Source organism: Glossina fuscipes, unplaced genomic scaffold (assembly GCF_014805625.2).
Source record: "Glossina fuscipes isolate IAEA_lab_2018 unplaced genomic scaffold, Yale_Gfus_2 60, whole genome shotgun sequence".
NCBI classification, from domain to species: Eukaryota; Metazoa; Arthropoda; class Insecta; order Diptera; family Glossinidae; genus Glossina; species Glossina fuscipes.
The window spans coordinates 3,847,630-3,868,128 of record NW_023998432.1 but is presented as its reverse complement, the minus strand read 5'-3'; the positions used below and the strand labels follow the sequence as shown (position 1 = coordinate 3,868,128).

The 20,499-nt window shown below is 33.4% G+C and overlaps 1 protein-coding gene across 7 annotated transcripts in view; it reads left to right on the top strand.

Annotated features, from left to right (window-relative positions):
• LOC119637529 (rho-associated protein kinase 2) overlaps window positions 1-19,481 on the top strand; it is a 60,353-nt gene extending 40,872 nt beyond the window's left edge. For 4 of the 7 annotated variants that reach the window (XM_038033590.1, XM_038033592.1, XM_038033595.1 and 1 more), the window contains 9 exons: window positions 8,962-9,107; window positions 9,227-12,097; window positions 12,217-12,371; window positions 12,434-12,553; window positions 12,796-12,986; window positions 13,052-13,245; window positions 13,306-13,411; window positions 13,475-13,705; window positions 17,403-17,819. In XM_038033590.1, coding sequence (XP_037889518.1) covers window positions 8,962-9,107; window positions 9,227-12,097; window positions 12,217-12,371; window positions 12,434-12,553; window positions 12,796-12,986; window positions 13,052-13,245; window positions 13,306-13,411; window positions 13,475-13,705; window positions 17,403-17,490 — 4,102 coding nt within the window. In that variant the 3' untranslated portion in view covers window positions 17,491-17,819. Of the gene's footprint in view, window positions 1-8,961; window positions 9,108-9,226; window positions 12,098-12,216; window positions 12,372-12,433; window positions 12,554-12,795; window positions 12,987-13,051; window positions 13,246-13,305; window positions 13,412-13,474; window positions 13,706-16,527; window positions 17,091-17,402; window positions 17,820-19,413 lie in introns of those variants that run through there. The other 3 variants (XM_038033594.1, XM_038033593.1, XM_038033591.1) reach the window with 3 other exon arrangements.
• The last annotated feature ends 1,018 nt before the right edge of the window (window positions 19,482-20,499 follow it).

Sequence of the window (20,499 nt, the reverse complement as noted above, 5' to 3'; positions counted from 1 at the left end):
CCCACAAAAATATTTTCTTTTTTTTAATATGGACGGATTAGGCTTTCAAACCAACTATATCTCAATTGGAATTATTTAACATGAGCTCTGTTAAGTCGTTAACAGAGGTATGTTAACAGAAATGGTAGGTGTCTTTACTAGTTAAATTCGAATTTATCTTCACACCCTTATAAATATATATGTGTATATATCAGTATGTCACAGTAGATGAACGACAAACAAATTTTCTATAGGATAAGAGTTGAATACATAGCAAACTAAATAGGGTTACTCTGCGCAATATCGTAGAGGTCCCGCAAGTAGAATCCATACTCAAGCCGATGCTGAATTGATTTTGTGACTTTTTATGAGTTTTTGATATGTTACGATTATTAAAAAATTTGCAGGCATGCAAAAAGGAGTTACTTACTATAGAGCTGATGGTACAGCTCTTATTACATATGCGCAGAGCGGGGATATGAGAAGAATGAAAAGATGGAAAAAAGTTACTCGGAATATATTTATGAAATTTATGAAAATATAGAAAAATAGGTGTATATAAAAGCTCTTCATTTAACTATTTATCAGTTTCATTAGATTACAGCACAAAAGATTGCCAGTTTATTAGCTATTATTCTAAAATAGTATATTAATAACTTCGTTTCAATTCGCTCTATTTTTAAAGGCACTGTTTTGAAACTTCCTGTAACGCTTTTTATTGCTAAACAATTCTGTTTTACAAAAGAATTGATATTAGAGAGTTTGACTGTGCTATTATTTCGGAATACCAAATTTGGTATGCTTATAAAAAATATAGCCAAAAAAGAAAGTCTTCTCTGCTCTTAAGCCAGAATGCGGTTACAAAAAAAAGATAGTGTGCAGAGTTAAAGTGTTTCCAATTGCAAAAGCAATAATCTAAATAAATTATTTTGCATTTATTTCAATACACATAGCCATGACTGAACTCTTGCTGATACTACTTGAGAAACGTTCTTTAGTAACGCTTTAATTCTTGTTTTAATGGTTCCCAAATGGTTCTTTATTTTATAGCACTGCAAAAGAAAATCATCGAAAATAATTATTTGCTCTTCTCAACATTTTGGAATTTTCGTCCTTAATAGCATAAGGTAATTTTTTGTATTCACTAATTATATGATATTTTTCTGTGACATTTCGGTTTATTTCCCTTTGAATATGATATTCAAAAACAATTTTGATGAATTTTCGTTTGACATAGGCAAAAGTCGTATACATTGTCGACAGTTCTAAACCCCAAACGCAAAAATTAGCGTCGGGTTTATTCAACGTTAATAGCCGTACCCCAGCCCCAAGCCAGAAGCAAAATGATGCCATACATCAATATGTGGGGACATTGCGTGGTGAAAAATTTGTTTCAATTGCAACCCTACAGTGGCTTGCTAACGTCAGCGACTGTCATTGGTGGTCATAAAGAACAAAGTTGGCATGTATGAAATATTGGTGTGTCTGGGAAAAAAATGAGCAGCCTTGATAAAAGAAGAAGGGAGAAAAAAGAATGGAGAATAATCGGACGTTTCAAGTTCTATGTCACGTATTATTAAGAAAAAAATTAAAAAACATTTACCATAGTATTCTGAAAAAAACAGGTGCAGAAACGCAAAATAATACATAGCTCCCGTCGCACGTGTTGCAGCCTTCCTCTATAATTTAGTTTCAGTATTTCCCCTTCTCATCGCATTACAGTGATGATATTATAGTAATTTTTTTTTTCAATTTCTGATCGATTTTTATCGATTAAAAAACTGTTCGCTGAAGAGAAAAGTAAAAGTAGCGATATTACAAATCAAGGAACATTATTAGGATTATACTATCAAGAAAAAAGTGTTAAAGCTGAAAAAAAAAAAATTGTCATGCGAATACCTATTAAAATTGAATGATTTATAGGGAGACAAAAAATTGTACGTGAATGTTAGTTTGATAACGGCAATGCCGGAGACATTAGGATAATGATAAACCTCTCATACGCAATTCGGTACATTTAATGATACGCAAAGGCAAATGCGACACTTTCTTGAAAAAGGAAATCAAACAGAATATTTGTACAGGAAAACGCATTTTTATTTTCTGCGATTGTGCCGGAAATGATTAAAAAATTGGTTGTCATAAAAAAGGCGTTTGCACCACAATCCAAATCTTTAAAATAGTTGGGTGGCAAAACGACAAGCTATTTTGTAAAAATAGCATGCTCCTTGAAGGAGTATGTGGAATATTTTTGTTATTAACGAAAGACTGATTTATTTGGTCACAAATTAAACTTTTTCATTCATATATTTGCCTATGGCAAAAAAATCAGTATTTATAATAAATCTTGCTCGCTTCTCCAGCTATAAATGAAATTCTCTTCTTAGACTCCAGTTTGCACAATTTACGCCTCGTGTCACACTGTCCTCTAAATTAAAGATGCTTCGTGAGAATGGCTGCATGTCGCCACTTTTTAATATTTGTCGAAAATAATTTTTTTTCTATACTAAGATGAACGTTTAATAACTTCCTGGAATACCATTACTTTATAACCTTTTTTTCCATCCAAAAAAATTTAAAAAAAGCCTTTTGAAGGCTCTCGCAGTGTTTTCCCCGTTAACGCTGTACGATATTTTTTAGTTGATACCAACTAGTGTAGTAAACGTTTTTCAGTCAGCCAAATGGAATTTGTTGAGAATATTTATGAAATGTCTAATCTATCTGTTAATAATTCTCATAAATTACATAAAAATGTGGCGTTTCTAACAAAAAAAAGTGGAAAGTATTATTATTGGCACTACTGGAAAAAGTACTTGGTGTTATTGCATTTCTCTTAAGAAAGCAAACATTTGTCGGTGGCTTGCTAATTTCAAACCAGGGATGCTACATCAGAAAACAAAAAAGAAATTGCAATTTATGCTCAGTAACCCAAAAGTGAAGTCGCAATAAACAGCTGACATGAATTTTAGTTATCAAAGACAGTGTGTACGATATTTTGTGCAAAATTTTGTTCCTGAAACAGCGGTTTTCCAAATTATCAACACATTCATTTATAGTGCAGTAGACGCACATTCTCATAAATCGATGGCTCCATATTCTCTCTGAATTGTAATTCGAAATGACAATTCAACATATAAACTATATAGGCGTCAACTATTTCCAATAACATGGTACGAATGAATCGAGTTATTGCGTTTTGGTCTTTTTTGCAATTGTAATCCAGAGAGGTAAGGGGCCTAAGTCGAATATCAGTTATTCTTTTTTTTTTAGGCTGGAATTTAGGTTGGTCCCATCAATAAGAATAAAAATCGCATAATAAATATTATTTTTTATATCCAAATATGCCTGACTCTGACCTGTCGTAATGAAAAGTTGCGCCAGAATGCTCCAGCGTATATAAATAGTTTGCAAAGACGAATTTTGGTACAGTACAGGAAATATTTACGAAAGTTTCAAATCAAAATCTCCTAGATATGGAATAATGTACAAAATTCTCGGCCAGTCAGTAATATACTGACTTGAAATTATTCGCTGTAATCGTGTAAATAATAATTAAATTTTTTTTTATAGCTTTTTATACTTCACGCCAATGTGGACCGTTTTACGAAAATTAGGGATAATTTAGAAGAATAATATAAGGATACTTCTTACTATGTGTGCATAGACTACATATTCGCTTTTTATCCACAAATATGGCTTACATATTGGTTTTGTTTTTGCCTAAAATAAGATTTACGCTTAAAATTTTAATTATTTAGATAGAAGTGGTTAGAAATGTAGAACGATAAGTATTAACAAAAAGTTTTTATAATAAAGGCACAACTTCTGTGCATCATAATAATGTTATTTGTAATTGTTCCTCACGGCGAAGTTTTACCTCTCATCTCTTTTTCTTTTCAAATTACGCTATTTTTTTTGCCGTATACACTAATACTATGATATTTAAGTGTCGTTTGCTTTATTGTTGAAATTTCTTGCTTAAAACGCAGCAACATTTTTGGTAGAATTTGCTACTTCCATAGTTTGTGATATGTTTTCAGTCCACTTTTTTAGAATATACAAAGCTATTAGAGAGTGCTTCTTTAAATGCGGCCCTCACCAAATTTTGCTTTCAATAACACCATTTTTTCGTTCGTTATGTAGCACGTTAATTGTTTAATGACTTCGCTGGTATGAAATGTGAGGCTTTGTTTGACTTGTTATTGCTTAGCCTTCCACACTTTAAAACTATATCGTACAATGGTGTGCGTTCTTAAGTTAATCAAGTCGTCTTAGGATTTTATATACAAGTAGTTGTAGGTGTATGTGCGCCGTAAACTGTTTTTAGGAATCTCCATTTCTTGGAAGTGGCTTATAATGGGCAACTTTAGCATACAACTATTTCACTCTTTTGATCTGTTGCTTTGCTGATTTTCTTTTATTGGCATTACAATACTCTATAAATATTGTAGAGAGACTACAATTTTTTCACGATACGATCAATTATGTGATTACAAACATCTCAAATTTCACTAATACGCCGGGAATGGACGTGATGGTAAATTTAGTACAATTTGTAAAGATTCTTGAATTTGTGCAACAGTGACAATAGCTAAAGGAAAAATACGACCTTAAGAAAGACTAGTTGCTACCAAAGAATAGCATTCTTATTGTTTTATATCATCTTGTAAGTAGTGTTTTCGTTAAAAAGAAAAAACGAAATATGTTAAATTGTGTGTAACAAAATATTCAATTCAAGTGAAGAATATTTTTTTGTTATTTCTTTTATCACTTACGACACTTACATTTAATATTTATTTTTATACAGTACTTATCGTGCTTTAAAATATTGCAGAAATATATTTTTTTTTTTTGCTAAATTTTAGTTTGTTTGCATTGTTGTCGCTTGTCCATTGATAAATTAATGTTTACGCAAATTTTCCGTAAATAAATATTTTTGATAATTTTTCATAAATATTTACTTAAACAATTATCATAAAGTTTTTTTACGTAATGCTGTAAATGTGGAAATGACTTTGCAAAACATATAAAATCGTTTCTGATATCAAATTAGAAGAAGCTTTTAAGAACATTATATCCTGCAAAAGTGGAATAGAGTTTTAGCTGGATCCACCTTCTGCAGCAGGCAATTCCAGTGTGTATAGAAACGATTGTAACAATACAGTTAAACTTCTAGCATAATGGATAAACGCCAATGACTCATAATAATTAGCATTCTCACCATTAGATTTCGTTTGAGAAGGTTCACCGAACGTCCCCCATTATTAAAACTCTGGCTGGTTAGTATGCGAATTTTACAAAAAAGATACAATTCTTCGTCAAAACTATATATAAAATATTAGAGGAATTCTACTGAATACTTTTTATTAACGCTTCTAATCACAGCAAGCAGTACATTCGGTTTTAAATGGAAAAATTAATCTTAATACTTATACATCTGTGATACAGTGGCATTTGGTCCAACCAAGTATGCAAGTCTACGGTATGTGTATTTCTTGATTTTATCTGCACGCTTTCAAAATTAATTTTTCGAAGGTGATTGGTAACGTACATCACAATACCCACTCGCAAGAAAGGAATCAGTAAGATCTCTGTAAAATCGTCTGTTGTACATTAGATCAGTAGGCGTCCGATTAGAACCAATGATGCAGAACCATCACAAAATATTGTGCTCACATATATATCGAAATTTGCTAATAAGGTGCTTAGGTGAGACAAGAATAAAGTTGAGCTGATTTTTTAGTTCGCTGTAGGTTCTGCAGTTGTCTTTATACTATACGCATAGCCACCAGGTCTTTCGGCTCTTTGTAAAACTAAGGTTTTGCGCAGGAGAACCATTAGTCAACATGCGTTCATAATTGTTATGTATGTTTATATTTTTTGAATTTCCATAACATATTCTTTGATATGGAGAATAGTTAATTTATAATAATTGAATCATTGTGTCTATAAGAACTTCTAATGCCTATTTGAGTTCTCCTAGCGTACTTACAAGTTCTTCGTAAACATTGGTGGCAAACTTGACATTTGGAAAAAAAAGTAGGAACATTATAGTGTAGCATGGCCGACTATTAGATACCCTACACCACTTGGCCTAGTACAGCCATTCACTCGTTTTGATAATTTTACAACAAAAATTACATATTATTTTCATGCGAAGGCGAATTTTTCATGGCAGCCCGCTTATTGGAGGATGCCTAAAACATCGCAAGGCATGATCCAACTTGAGCAATCTTAACTTACTTTCTACAAATTTTATTATTTTTGAGTTTCCGTCATTAATATTTTATTTATTTAATTATTTTCATATAAGGGCTTGCTTTCGCGATAGCCGCTGTTTACAGTGGAGTCACACAGTCGAGCTGTGTGATTCAAATTATCTACCGTTAATTTTTTTGCTAAACGGTTACTATGGACCGATTCTCACCACAAAGTATTAAAAATTAAACCTTTTTCTGAACGACTTACTATTCATAAGAAATCTTGTATCGAGTCCACGCAATGTCAAATTGCTACAGCGAACAAATTTTTACCATAAAACATTTACAATTAGGCTCTTTTAGTATATAAGGGTTTGCATTTCCTGAGAATCCTACTATGCAATGGTATCAAAAAAATAGACATACATGGTCCAAATTTGGTAAAGTTGACTTTTTTGTTAATTAACTGTTATGGACCAATTTTCATTATCAAATATTGAAAATTATATTTTTAACCGTCTAAAAATTGAGTTTCCGCAAGGAAGGTTACATCGCAAAAGGTTCACGAAAGTACACTGTCCAATTTAAAATTTTCATACCAATATACAATGCCGATATAGTGTTAATCCGCGGTCGTTGTTAAGAAATTCTGAATATTATATTTTTTCATAGCGACTTCTGAAAATAAGGCATTATATGGGAAGTGGTAGGTGAAACATAGAACCTGATTCTGATTCGATCAATATAATAAAATGTGGGTCTATCTGAAGCTCTTCTGGGCGCACAAAATTAATACACGCTGTATCATTTGCTGTGTGTTACCACCTGCGTCCGCTCGAGGTTGTCTATCTCTTGGTGATCCATTTTTTTGACGATTATCATATGCACGCAAATGTGCGCTTCTTGATTCCATTGACTTATTTTCTTGTGTGCTGTCTTCGTTATTTCGGCCTACACGCGATCGTACTCTCTCAATCTCTTCGATTCATTTCGATGTGACTATTATTATTCCCATCACTAAACGATATGAATTTTATTCATTTTGCCAGGATGTTTGCAACACCCAAAAGAAGCTTCAGGGGCTCTATAAGGTATATATATATTCTTGATCACTGTGAAATTCTGAACTGATTAATTCATGTCTGTCCATCTGTGCGTCTGTGTGTGTTTTTGACATTCTCAAAAGTGGCAAAAATGAGTATATCGACTTTAAATTTGATAGAAAAGTTGGAATTGTTTGCACGCCGGTTAGTATTTAAAATGGGCCGAATTAGTCAAAGCACAAGCCCGCAACGAAACGTAAGCTGAACACAACCCTGCTTTTCAAAAATGAAAATTTGTAGGTTCTTCCTCATTGCTCACAAATTATAAGAGATAGAGGGCTGAACTTTGCGCTTGTTAAAATGGGAAAAATTTGCCATGCCCACGCAGAGTTGCAGATAATTAAGTTTCTTTTTTCCCACTTTTTTGAGGTTTTATGCATATTAATTATAAGGTAAACAAGACGCATCCTGTCTTAAAACTATTTTGTACATTCTTCAAATAAAGATAAATTATCTGCCTAAAAATGCATCTAAATAATTATGGTGGGCGTCACGACGTAGTGGACTGATTTTTTCGTTACAATACCTTTGACATGAGTATTACATAAAAGCACTTGCAGAGTACAATTCGACAGGCTAAATTAATTGTGGTGGATTTTTCTTAACGATACCTTTTAGCGAAATGAAGTTTGAAAGATCAGTTTTATCGCATTCACGTTTTTATGACAATAAGGAAAAGCATTGGGCGCCAAAGATTTTTATGGTGTTCGGTATGCGGGATTCGACTCCAGCCGAATGTAGCTTTCTTATTTGTTTTTTATATCTATTTGCTTGTATGTTTCGTATGTGTTGTCGAACATTTCGACTTCATGAAGCAACATTTGTCCGTCCACTTCGCAGCATTTCTTTATTGTAGTAAATATATTCATGTTTAGAGTTTACTTATAAAAAAAATTAATTTATTATTATTATTTTTTTTTTAAACTATGTCAAAGGAAGTGCAGCGAGTCAGCTCACGAATGAAAATCATACAGCGAGAATAAATATAATATTGTATATAAATTTCATTGTAATCGATCTAATAACACAGAAACTTGTCTACAGCGCCAACTATCAAAACCTAGTAACATTTAGCAGCATCCTTGGGCCGAAAAAAATAAGTTATACAAGTTTCACTTTAATTGAATGAATCAGAGGTTGTTTTCGTCAACTACCGAGCTAAAATTCGGTGCACCTAAAGCAAGATGGCAAAATCGGTTATTGAACGAAACTGCAACTGTCAACAAGTTCCATGACTCTTGAGGCAGTGGGTACTCAAGATGTGTCTGGTGAGGAGCTTAACTGGTTTCATTTATCTGTAGCGTTGTAAAATATACGTAGGAAAGTGAGGTTTGGATGATTATGGGCTAGAGATTTTCTTTGCAAACGGGTCCTGTTTAGTCAAATGAGAAATAAGAAACAAAGATACTTTGTAATTTTTGTGTCTTCCCATCAGGTGATAGTGAGCATTCAGAATACGTCCTAAGGTGTATAGAACTTTTTACTTTATCGATTTATGCGTTGATGAAATCGCTATGCACACATTGTAATGCCAACACCAGGAGCTAATACGTATACATTCATATAACTAAGTAATATAGTTTTTTGTACGTCGTACATGAAGTAGGTTCATGTAGTTTATTATTAACTAATTTTTTTATTTATATTTACATTTAAGTAATCGCTTTGTTTGTTTTTAGGGCTCAAATATTAGAGCAGGAGATGCGTAATCCGTACAGTATATGCAATGTAGACTGTCTGCTAGACACGGTCACAGCATTAGTTAACGATTGTGATCATGAGTCATTGAAACGACTAAAAAATATCGAAGCGTATGCTACAAAATGTAAGTTGTATGCATATTTATATATAGATTTGGTATGTTATTATCGCTTAAATTTTGACTATTTCTTCGGCTATTTGAAATTATCTAAATTCCAACAAAAATTCCCCTTTTTTATCTAGACAAATCGCTCGCACAACAAATCTGCCAACTTCGCATGAATGTCGATGATTTTCATTTTATTAAGATTATTGGTGCTGGTGCTTTTGGTGAAGTGCAATTGGTTCGGCATAAAACTTCGCGGCAGGTATATGCCATGAAACGCCTTTCGAAATTCGAAATGATGAAACGTCCTGATTCAGCATTTTTTTGGGAGGAGCGTCACATAATGGCTCATGCCAATTCTGATTGGATTGTTCAATTGCATTTTGCCTTTCAAGATCAAAAATTTCTGTATATGGTTATGGATTATATGCCGGGTGGTGATGTTGTGTCGTTAATGTCGATGTATGAGATACCCGAGAAATGGGCAATATTCTATGCTATGGAAGTTGTTCTGGCCTTGGACACAATACATAACATGGGTTTCGTGCACCGTGATGTTAAACCCGATAACATGTTGTTGGATCGTTATGGGCATTTGAAACTCGCTGATTTTGGAACTTGTATGCGTATGGGATCGAATGGTTTAGTAGTATCTAATAATGCCGTTGGTACTCCTGACTATATAAGTCCGGAGGTCTTACAATCCCAGGGAGTAGATAATGAATATGGGCGCGAATGTGATTGGTGGTCGGTTGGCATTTTTTTATACGAGATGTTGGTAGGCGATACTCCGTTTTATGCGGATTCTTTGGTGGGCACTTATGGTAAGATCATGGATCATAAGAATTCCTTAAGTTTTCCAGCTGAAGTGGAACTCAGTGAAAATGCAAAGAGTCTAATAAGAGCATTCCTTACTGATCGCACTCAACGCCTGGGTCGCCAAGGTATTGACGAGATAAAGGCCCATCCTTTTTTTCACAATGATACTTGGAATTTTGATAATATTCGAGAGAGTGTGCCACCAGTGGTACCGGAGTTGTCGTCTGACGATGACACTCGTAATTTTGAGGATATTGAGCGTGACGAAACCCCTGAGGAGGTATTTCCAACACCCAAAAACTTCGATGGTAACCATTTACCTTTCATTGGCTTTACCTACACTGGTGATTATCAGCTATTAAGCAATGACACTGTTGATGCTGAAGCTAAAGAAGATGTACCCAATTCAGTAAACCATAATCACCGTCATAGACCGTCGAATTCGAGCGAAATTAAACGTTTGGAAGCTTTGCTGGAAAGAGAACGCGATCATAACGAGACCTTGGAAAAGCAAGATAAGGCTTTAAGACAACAATTAGAACTGGTTATCAAGCGAGAGGCAGGTATACAGTTAATGGCCTCTGAGTATGAAAAAGATTTGGCTATTACTCAGCATAAATATAAAACGGCTTTGCAAAAGATGGAGCAGGAAGTTGAATTACGTAAGAAAACTGAAGTGCTTTTAGCCGAAACTCAAAGGAATCTTGATAATGAGCAGAAAATACGTACCCGTGAAATGAACAACCACCAACATCATAACGATAAAATTATTGCTCTTGAAAAACAATTAAAAGAAATGGAAGAAAATTTCAAAAATGAAACAGAAAATTCTCAGAAACTTAAAAAGCAAATAGCTGAGTGGGGTTTAGCTAAGCAGGAACTAGAGGCGAAAATATTGCAGTTGCAGACAACGATATCGGGATTGCAAACTCAAAAAGAAACATTACAACATGAAGTGGCTGAGCTGCAAGCACAATTGGCCCAAGAGAAGAATTCGAGGTCTCAATTAAAAGAGTCGCACAAGGAATCTGAAAATAAATTGCAAAATTTATCTAATGACCTGGAAAGAGCCATTGGTCGGGAGCAAAAAGCCTATGAAGATAATCGTGTTTTAAATGAAAAAATATCAGATCTGGAAAAGGCAAATGCCAGCTTAGACTTTGAATTAAAAGCTGCTCAGGGTAGATACCAGCAAGAAGTTAAAGCCCATCAGGAGACTGAAAAATCACGAATGCTTAGTCGGGAAGAGGCGAATTTGCAAGAGGTTAAAGCTTTGCAAACTAAACTCAATGAAGAGAAGTCGGCCCGCATTAAAGCTGATCAAAATTCTCAGGAAAAAGAGCGTCAACTCAATATGCTTTCCGTAGACTATCGTCAGATACAACAAAGGCTGCAAAAACTTGAAGGTGAGTGTCGTCAGGAGGCAGAAAAAGTTATGGTTCTGCAATCGCAACTGGATCAGGAACACACTAAAAAGAATTCCCTGCTTTCCGATTTAAGTCTGAAAACTTCGGAAGTGGCTCATTTGAAGTCGCGGGAAAACCAATTACAAAAAGAATTAACCGCACTAAGGGAAAATAAACGAAAATATGAGGAAGATATCGGGCAAATAAAAAACGCTTTAAACAAGGAGATTTTGCAGAAACGTGAATTACAAGATCAACTAGAAGCTGAACAAATATTCTCCCGTCTGTATAAGGCACAAGCCAATGAACATCGCGAGGAAATAGAGGAAAGATGTAGAGAGATCCAAGACCTTAAAGAAGAACGCGTTTCCTTGAAACATCAAGTTCAGGTGGCAGTTGCTCGTGCAGACTCAGAAGCGCTCGCTCGGTCAATAGCAGAAGAGACGGTAGCCGATTTGGAGAAGGAAAAAACTATTAAGGAATTAGAACTAAAAGATTTCATTGCCAAACATCGTAATGAAATGGCTGCAAAAGAAGTTGTGCTATCAACTGCAAAAGACGCTGAAAGCGATCTTGTTAAAACATTAAATCAAAAGAACAACGAGTACGAAGACGCCATGCAACAGCATAAGAAATTACAGGAGGAATTGGCACAATTAAGAAACACGAAAGAAGAGGAAATTGTTAAATTAAAAGAGAAATGGAAGAATGAAATGCTGTTAAAACAAGTGGCGGTTAATAAATTGGCAGAGGTCATGAATCGCCGAGATACTGATTTGCAGAGTAAGTTTCTTTGCATTAAAAATATATGTAGTTAATATTAAATAAAATATAGTGTATACAATTTGATATATTTCTGTTGGAACAGACTACTGTTATTATTTTTTTTATTTATTTACTAGAACAAAAAGGTAAAGCTCGTTCATCAGCTGAGCTGCGCAAAAAAGAGAAAGAAATGCGTCGATTGCAACAAGAAATGCAACAGGAGCGTGAAAAATATAATCAACTGTTGTCAAAGTTCCAAGACCTACAAAGTCAAGCCATCGAAGATAGTCACGTAAGATTCCAAACATAGATTTTAGGTAAATAGCTCACTAGGTTCTACAATCTTCTATGCAGGTTAAGCAAAAATTGCAAATGGAAATTGACTGTAAAGCTACTGAAATAGAGCAGTTGCAATCGAAATTAAATGAAACTGCCTCTCTCTCCTCGGCCGACAATGATCCCGAAGACAATCAAGTAAGTTCCAAAGGTCTACTCCTTTCGCTTCACCACACATTTTATACATTTTCTTTTTCATTTTTTATATATTTTCATAAATTTCTTTACTTTCATTCAACATCACCATGAAAACGTGAACATCCATCACCATCTACTACCGTCACGATTTCATTTCATCTAAACCAAACAAAAAACTTTTTATCTTTTTTAAAAATTCTTTACTATCGTAACTCCATTCAACTGTTGTTGTTTGAGCTTAGAACTCATCTCTGCTCTCCCTTATACAGGATTCGGTATTCGAGGGATGGCTAAGCGTGCCCAATAAACAGAATATACGACGTCATGGTTGGAAGCGCCAGTTTGTGGTCGTCTCTTCGCGCAAAATTATTTTCTATAATTCGGAAATTGATAAACAAAACACTAGTGATCCTGTGCTAATATTAGATTTAAGGTTTGTAGTAAACGATTTTTTTAAGTTTCTTACAAATTTCTATAATTAATTAAATTTGCTTACAGCAAAGTATTTCACGTACGTTCAGTGACTCAGGGTGATGTTATAAGAGCTGATGCCAAAGAAATACCGCGCATTTTCCAATTGCTTTATGCTGGTGAAGGTGAAGCCCGACGACCGGATGAACAAAACCAATTGGATATAAGTGTGTTAAGAGCTGCAAGTGTTGAGGAACGCCCCGGTTCCATATTGCATAAAGGTATTGTCTCTTTAGAGTAAAAAACTATGAATTTGTCTAGCGTCTATACCAAAATTTCAGGTCATGAATTTGTCCATATTACCTATCATATGCCTACGGCTTGTGAAGTTTGCCCTAAACCATTATGGCACATGTTTAAACCGCCAGCGGCCTACGAGTGCAAAAGGTAAGTTTAGCCTACATTCGTTTATAAAATAGACTAAAGCAATGAAAACTTTAATTTCAATAGATGCCGCAATAAAATCCATAAAGAACATGTGGATAATAATGATCCCTTGGCTCCATGTAAACTTCACCATGACCCTCATAGTGCTCGTGAGATGCTTCTATTGGCGTCGACACCCGACGAACAGAATCTATGGGTGTCACGTCTCTCTAAACGTATTCAAAAATGCGGATACAAGGCAAATTCCTCCTCAAATAACAGTAGCAATAATGATGGTAGTAAAATATCACCAAGGTGAGATTACTTACAGGTAGTTTTCGTGTGAAAAAAAATTTGAAGGGATTGCAGTGTCAATTTTTTCTTTTAAAATGTTCTGTCTGTCTACCTCTCTCTTTCTCTCTCTCTCTCTCTCTATCTTTTTTTTTTTTTTGCTTTTTGGGCGTAGTGGCAGCGGAATGCCATATAGTGTCCTTATGCTAGGGCCAAAGACATCCCGGAACGGCTTTGCCATTACCTCGAAATTAGATGTTCAGATGTCGCCTTCGTATAGCTTTATAACAAAGCATGTCTTGCATAAGACCGGTGCGTTTCTTCCATCTTTCGGTGTCCGTTAACATAATCGCTAGTAAGTCACCTGGCGTAATTTCTATTTCTAGCTCTCTGAAAAGCCTGTTTCTCAAATATGCGCAATACGTACTGATGAAAACTGTGTGTTGCGCATCGTCCTTTATGCTTTTGCATTGGTTGCATACGTTATCTGCTCGTAAGTCGAAACGTTACAATTAACTTGAAATATTTCCGTGACCACTAAAACATTGATTTAGGAAGAAATTAATTTCCCCGTGTTTCTTCCCCATCCATTGTTCTACGTTTGGGATGAGGCTATAGGTCTACCTTCCTTTCGAGTGTTTCTCCCATCGCTGTTGCCATTCTGTCAACATGAAGGTGTCTTAAAGCCAGGGACATCGCTGTAATTTCTTCCGCCGGTCGATCCTTCCTTTTTGCCGCTTTGAGTACATAACTTCTCCTTTAACAGTAGCTCGATGGGTAACATTCTTCTTAAAACTGCTGCCGCTGACGTTAAAATTAAGCGGCGGGCTGATATTATTCTTAACGTTCACATCCTTTGAACTGTTTGAAACTTTCGTAGGAGACTTTTCGTTTGCAGTACTTTTTCCGCCCAAATTGCAGCGAAATACATCGTTTGCTTGGCTTCATTTTGCATAGAGTGTTTGCAGTTGCGAATATCTTATCCGCAACCCTCCTAAAATCTTCCGCAAATGTTAATTTCGTATCTAATTGCACTCCAAGATATGTCAAATTGGAACTGAGTTGGCTGCTGTGACTATCAACTTCTATCCGTTCTATCCATTTTGTGCTGCCGTGACCACTTCTTCAATAGTATCCATGATAAATCGTCGTTTGATAAATCCAAACAGGAGTTTAGAAAAGTCGTCTTGGTTCTCCAGTTCGTTTTCTAGTTGAGACTAGACTGCAAACAAAACCCTTGAATGTGGAGCGAATGAGGAGGTTCGTGGACGGGAGGCAGCAGTTTGTTAGGCATCCACACTCCTTGCATTATTAGCTGTTGTGTGATCAATTCAAAATGCTTTTGATCAATAGTGCTTCAATCATTCCCCGAAAACGCCTGCAAAGTGTCCAAGCGAGCTAGGAACTGATGAGTCAGTACGAATCTTTCTGGGAGTGTGCTTACGTTGTCTAGGAGAGAGGAGCTGTCTTTTCCACGTGCTAGGTCTGAAGCACAAGTTGTACGTATCACACAGTACATCTGGGCACATGTTACCAATCAATTGTATTAAGTCGACGGATATTCGATCAGGCCACGGTACTTTCTCCCCCTCTCTCTCGCTATCTATCTATCTATCTCTACCGTACGTGAGAAATTTCTACTTAAAAAAAAATTTTTAATTCATTTTGGATACTTTACTTGAAACCGTGCGCCGAAAATTTTGTTTTGAAAATAATATTCGTTTTTGCATGGTAGAGTGTTTGTTCCACAGCTCCGCGACAAACCATACTTATAAATTTCTTTTCTCAAAATAAATTTTTCAAGTACAATTTTCGGAAGAAATTTCTGGAAAAGCTTTCGATGACTTTTTAACAAGGAGAATTTTCATTAAATTAATTCTCAAAAAAGGCCTTAGGAACATTTGCAACAAAAATTATTTATTAAACGTAAAATAGAAACGTTTATTATGTGAAATCAGTTTGTCCATTTGTAATTTGTAAAAAATAAAGAGAATAATTTTAATATCTACATTGAAGTATAAGCTAAGCCAAGTTAGGTGTAACGCGTATCAACAAACACCGGAGGGCGTACAAACTATATATGCTCTTGACCAGTGAAAGTCGCGATTCCAGTTCAAACAATTGATGAAGTCTCACCGTTTTATTTTAAGTTATTTAAGTTGTTTATTAAAAACTTGTTGTTAAATTAAAAACTCAGTTAGACTTAAAAGACTTTAAATTCAACACTTAGTGTTCTTGCTATAATAATAACAATCTTTCTACCACTAGTACAGCCATATAGCATACTTCATAATAACATTCCAATGTAAAATTACTCAACCAAATGATTTTAACTTTCAAAGCAAATATTGATATTGATCTAAAGCTCCCATGGGCATTTTGCAAGATAATCTTAGAAATTAATTTGGAAAAATCCCCAGTCAGTCAGAAGGCATATTCGCAATTTACAAAACACGGTATGATTTTTATGGATCAAGTGGAGGTGATAACTATCATCCCGTTTGATTAACACAGTAAATTTAGTTTTTCTTTTTGGCTAATTACAACGTAGGTATTGAGACCACGTTAGCGGGTTTCGCGATCATTCATTGTTTGCTTTCTTCCTAGCGTCTAAAGTTTTAAACAAATTCCATTGGTAAAAACGACAAATTCTTTGACAAGTCTTCAGAATTTTAATCATTTTATCATTCAATTATTACTTTCACCCACAGCATTAAGCTTTTCTAACTGTCGATATTTCAATTGTCTGTGATATTTTTCGATGGCATTGGCAATCTTAATAGATCTTCGGGATGTTGAATTACTGTGCGAGCAGATTTCATTCTTGTTATCGTTGTTGTTCTCAGGATACAGGCACTTCCAGCAGTTGATTTCAGCAACCGGGCCAAGCAGGGGATGTCGTCGAGTTTAGTACTGCTTTTTTGTGAATCTTGATCAGCAACTTCAATAGCAAATATTGCGTACTGCTTCAGCGACCTTTCGATGTTGAAAATTAGAGAAGAGTAGTGGTGATATTCGCTTGTGGAAAAATAAAATTATTTGAATTATTTTGTGAGCTTGCAGGTTATTCAAGCAAATGATGCAGAATAGCAGCGTACGCACTGTGCCGGTTAGCGTTTTTTGTATTGTTTTAGGATAACTACGAAAAGGGAAGAAGGGGTTTTCACTTATATAGTATATAAATGATTATTAAAAAACAAGAATTACAAGCAAATGCGTTTTTGAATGCTACCTGATAGTTTTAAATGTCGCGGGGTTTCACTGAACTACTTTTGTTCTAACATTTAATAATTATTCAAAGTGGGTTAGAAATATTCTTTGCAATTAACACGAAACCTTTTTAACTTTTTATAAAATTTTCTTGTTTCATGCTTTCGTGTATTATTAAAATTATAACAAAATTCATATATTTTTTGGTAAATGTTTTCTTTTTTTAATAAATTTTTATATACATTTTATTTACACGTACTTTTCTTCCAAATATTTCTTCCGGTTTTATTTTTGTACCCTCTTGTGTATGTCGTATATTAAATGGCTTGAATGTATGTATGTGCTCGTGTGATAACTCATCCCGACATCTTGATCATGAACGCTAAACAACAATGAAAAATTTGTGCGTTGGTGCTAAAACATAAAACATTGTCGCTCTTTGTTTGGTCTTCCTTTTTATAACGCTGTATAATAATTGTGTAATTGTCTTCTTTATTTGTCGTGTGAACAGTCAATCAACACGTTCCAATTATAAGCCATATGCTGTTAATGTACAAAGATCAGCTACGCTGCCAGCAAATTCATCATTAAAACAGTGATTGTTTAACTTTTTAAATAAATTTTCCCTTAACTTTTTTCTTTATTGATGTTCTCTATGTCTCCCAAACCTTCAAATTGAAATTAAGTTCTTTAAAGATAACCATAACACCAATAATAGTTTGCATTTGTAATATTTTAACTGCTCTGCTCTTTTTTTCTTATTTTTGTTGAACTAAACATTTAACAAAAGAAACTTAATCAAAATTTATGCTCCAGTAATTTGTTTATAACCCGTTTATACATGCATTGTAGCATTTTTACTTTAATGAATATCGACAATAGCTTACTAAAAATATTTCTTTTACTTGAACTCTATTAAAGATTGCAAAAAATCTTAATACGAAAAATTTATGCAAAAGTAAATATTTTGTTTATAAGACATATACAATAAATAATAAATATTATTAGATTAAGTATTAATTTTAATCCCATTTATAAATACGCTTACGTGCAAGTACACACACATATATATACATATATATATATATATATATATATATATGCACACATGCATACATACATACATACATAAATACATACATACATACATGCACATGTGCATACACATGTACAATCATGCGTATGTGTATTTTAGGCCTTACCTTGTAACTTAAAAATTTTTGATATGTGTATTTATAGCAATAAGCAATTTTAATTTTTTTTTAAACGATAAATCATTGCCAAAACTCTTCAAAGAGGCTTAACTAAAATGAATAAACTAAAATTTAAGTCTACTAAAACGCATTAAATTCTTCTTCTCAGTTAATTTAAATATAAAACAAAGATCAAACTCCGCCCTTAACTTTCGTTCTTTGGCAACTGCTTACGTTTAAATTTATATATTTCTAAGTAATAATACTAAAAACCAATGATTCCGTGCTAAACCGTGTAATATTTTTCATCATATATTTTTGCATACACACCACTATTGGGCAAGGCAAAAAGTAGATTTTGAAACTCTTTCTGTTTTGTTCTTTTCGCCCAATCACACGCACCAGACAAGGCGGAATTTCTTTCTTCTTTTCAGTTCATTAGTGTTTCCACTTCCTTTACGCAATACTCCAGCTGGCTTAGCGTAATATATTACAAGAGACATCTCACATCATGGTCCGACATCTGCCCGTTGTGGAAATCTTCAAATCTGTAAACGCTGAAATAAAAATTTAGCTATTTATTGTATATTTAGTTCACATCAAAACACACAACATTAAGCTGGAATCGTCACAAAAATGTAGAAAAAATTGTCTCTACCACTTCTTGGTAAACGGGAAGTTTTAATTTAAAAATTGTGTAGAATCAAATTTGTGTAAATCAAAAGCCATCGAAGCCTACGGATGAGTTATTTTCAATTTCAGTCCATTATTTAGAAGAAACATTTACGAAAAAATTATATAGGAAGATAGCGATTAAGGTGGTGGGTATGCATAATTTGCCGCAAGAAGAATACAGTTTTATTTCTTGTTTTATATTAACAAAAATTTAAGCAATGCAGAGAGGAATTATAAATTTTGCTAACTTTATATTGAAAGTTTTAATAAAAACGTATATTTTGCTGTTTTACTTTAAAAGAATAAAACAATAATTTTGAATCTTGTTAGTTAAAAACAAATGTATTCAACTTTTTGTTTTTTTTAATAATTGGAATTTATTATATTTTCATAATACAGAAAAAGTATAATAATTTGTTTTTATATTAGCTTAATTATTTTTTTTTTTTTAATATTTAATTTTTTTTACAAAAAAATCGAAAAAAAAATAAATTTTGGTATAAAATCTTTAAAAAATTTTTCTGCTTTCGTTGTTTTATTTTTTAGAAAGCTTCTTTTGGATAAAGCTTGGTTCGAATTTTCTTTTATATTTTATATATATATTTGTATACATGTAATTCATTTAAAAAATATTTTTTTTATAATTTTTTACAGTCGTTTGAAAATTCTTCAACATTCATTAACGCAAACAAAATTTTAAATATATAAAAAAAAAAAAAAAAATAAAAATAAAAAAAAAAACAGTAAACATCTCAACTCGCCTTCCTTAAGAGTCAGCAGTCATCAATTTTCGTCACGTTTAAGCAATCGCTTATTGAACAGTTTCATAAAACGTTTCCGTTCAAGCAGAAGCATTAAATAAATTTTTTATTTGTTTTAAATTACATTCCTTATCACTAATCACATTTAATATAATATCCTATGTTATTTTGTTTTATACTATGTTTTTGTGAATAATAAAAAAACTTAAAAACATAAATATTTAATTATTACAAAAGTCATAAGCATTTATTGTTAATTAATAAAACAATAATTTTTACAATACTTCAACATAATATCGTGCCTTGTATATATAACAAATTAGTGAGTCAGGTTTAGGTTAAAACAAAACATTTGTTTCCCTTTCAATGTTACCAACAATAAATTTTAATTTTAATATTTATATAGGTACGTTGTACATTTTTACGTATCGTCTGCTAAACTTTACAATTTTTGTTTTCTCAACTTTTTTTATTAATAAATAATTGTCGCCAATCTTCTTATCCAGGTACGAATTTGTTACATTTCTTCTGTTAATTTTTAAAATATTTATGGAGAAGTTTCTCATTTTAGGGAAATAACTGTTTGTAAAACGTATATTAAAGTTGAAAAAATTTATATAGTTTTGTACCAATAAAAAATGAAGAATTATAAAATCACATATGTTTGCCTTGGTTTTATTTATCAAGCCGTTAACTTTGGAAATGACATTCGCTCAATTATAGGAATTGTTTAAGCGGTAGCTTTGTTGTGCTTTCATCACAGTGAACAGCGATGTTGATGTGACGCTGCCTGTTTAATGGCCAGTTTACCGTCTTATCTATAAAAATTATAGCAATCATTTCATCGGCATGATTTCGTCGGCAAAAAGCAACCTGGCCTCCTTAATTCTGATTTGTAGACAACCAACGGATGATTACCTCTCTTTCGCACCTGCAAATTTTAGTTAGTGAACTAAGTTCGATGTTCCATTTTTCTTCA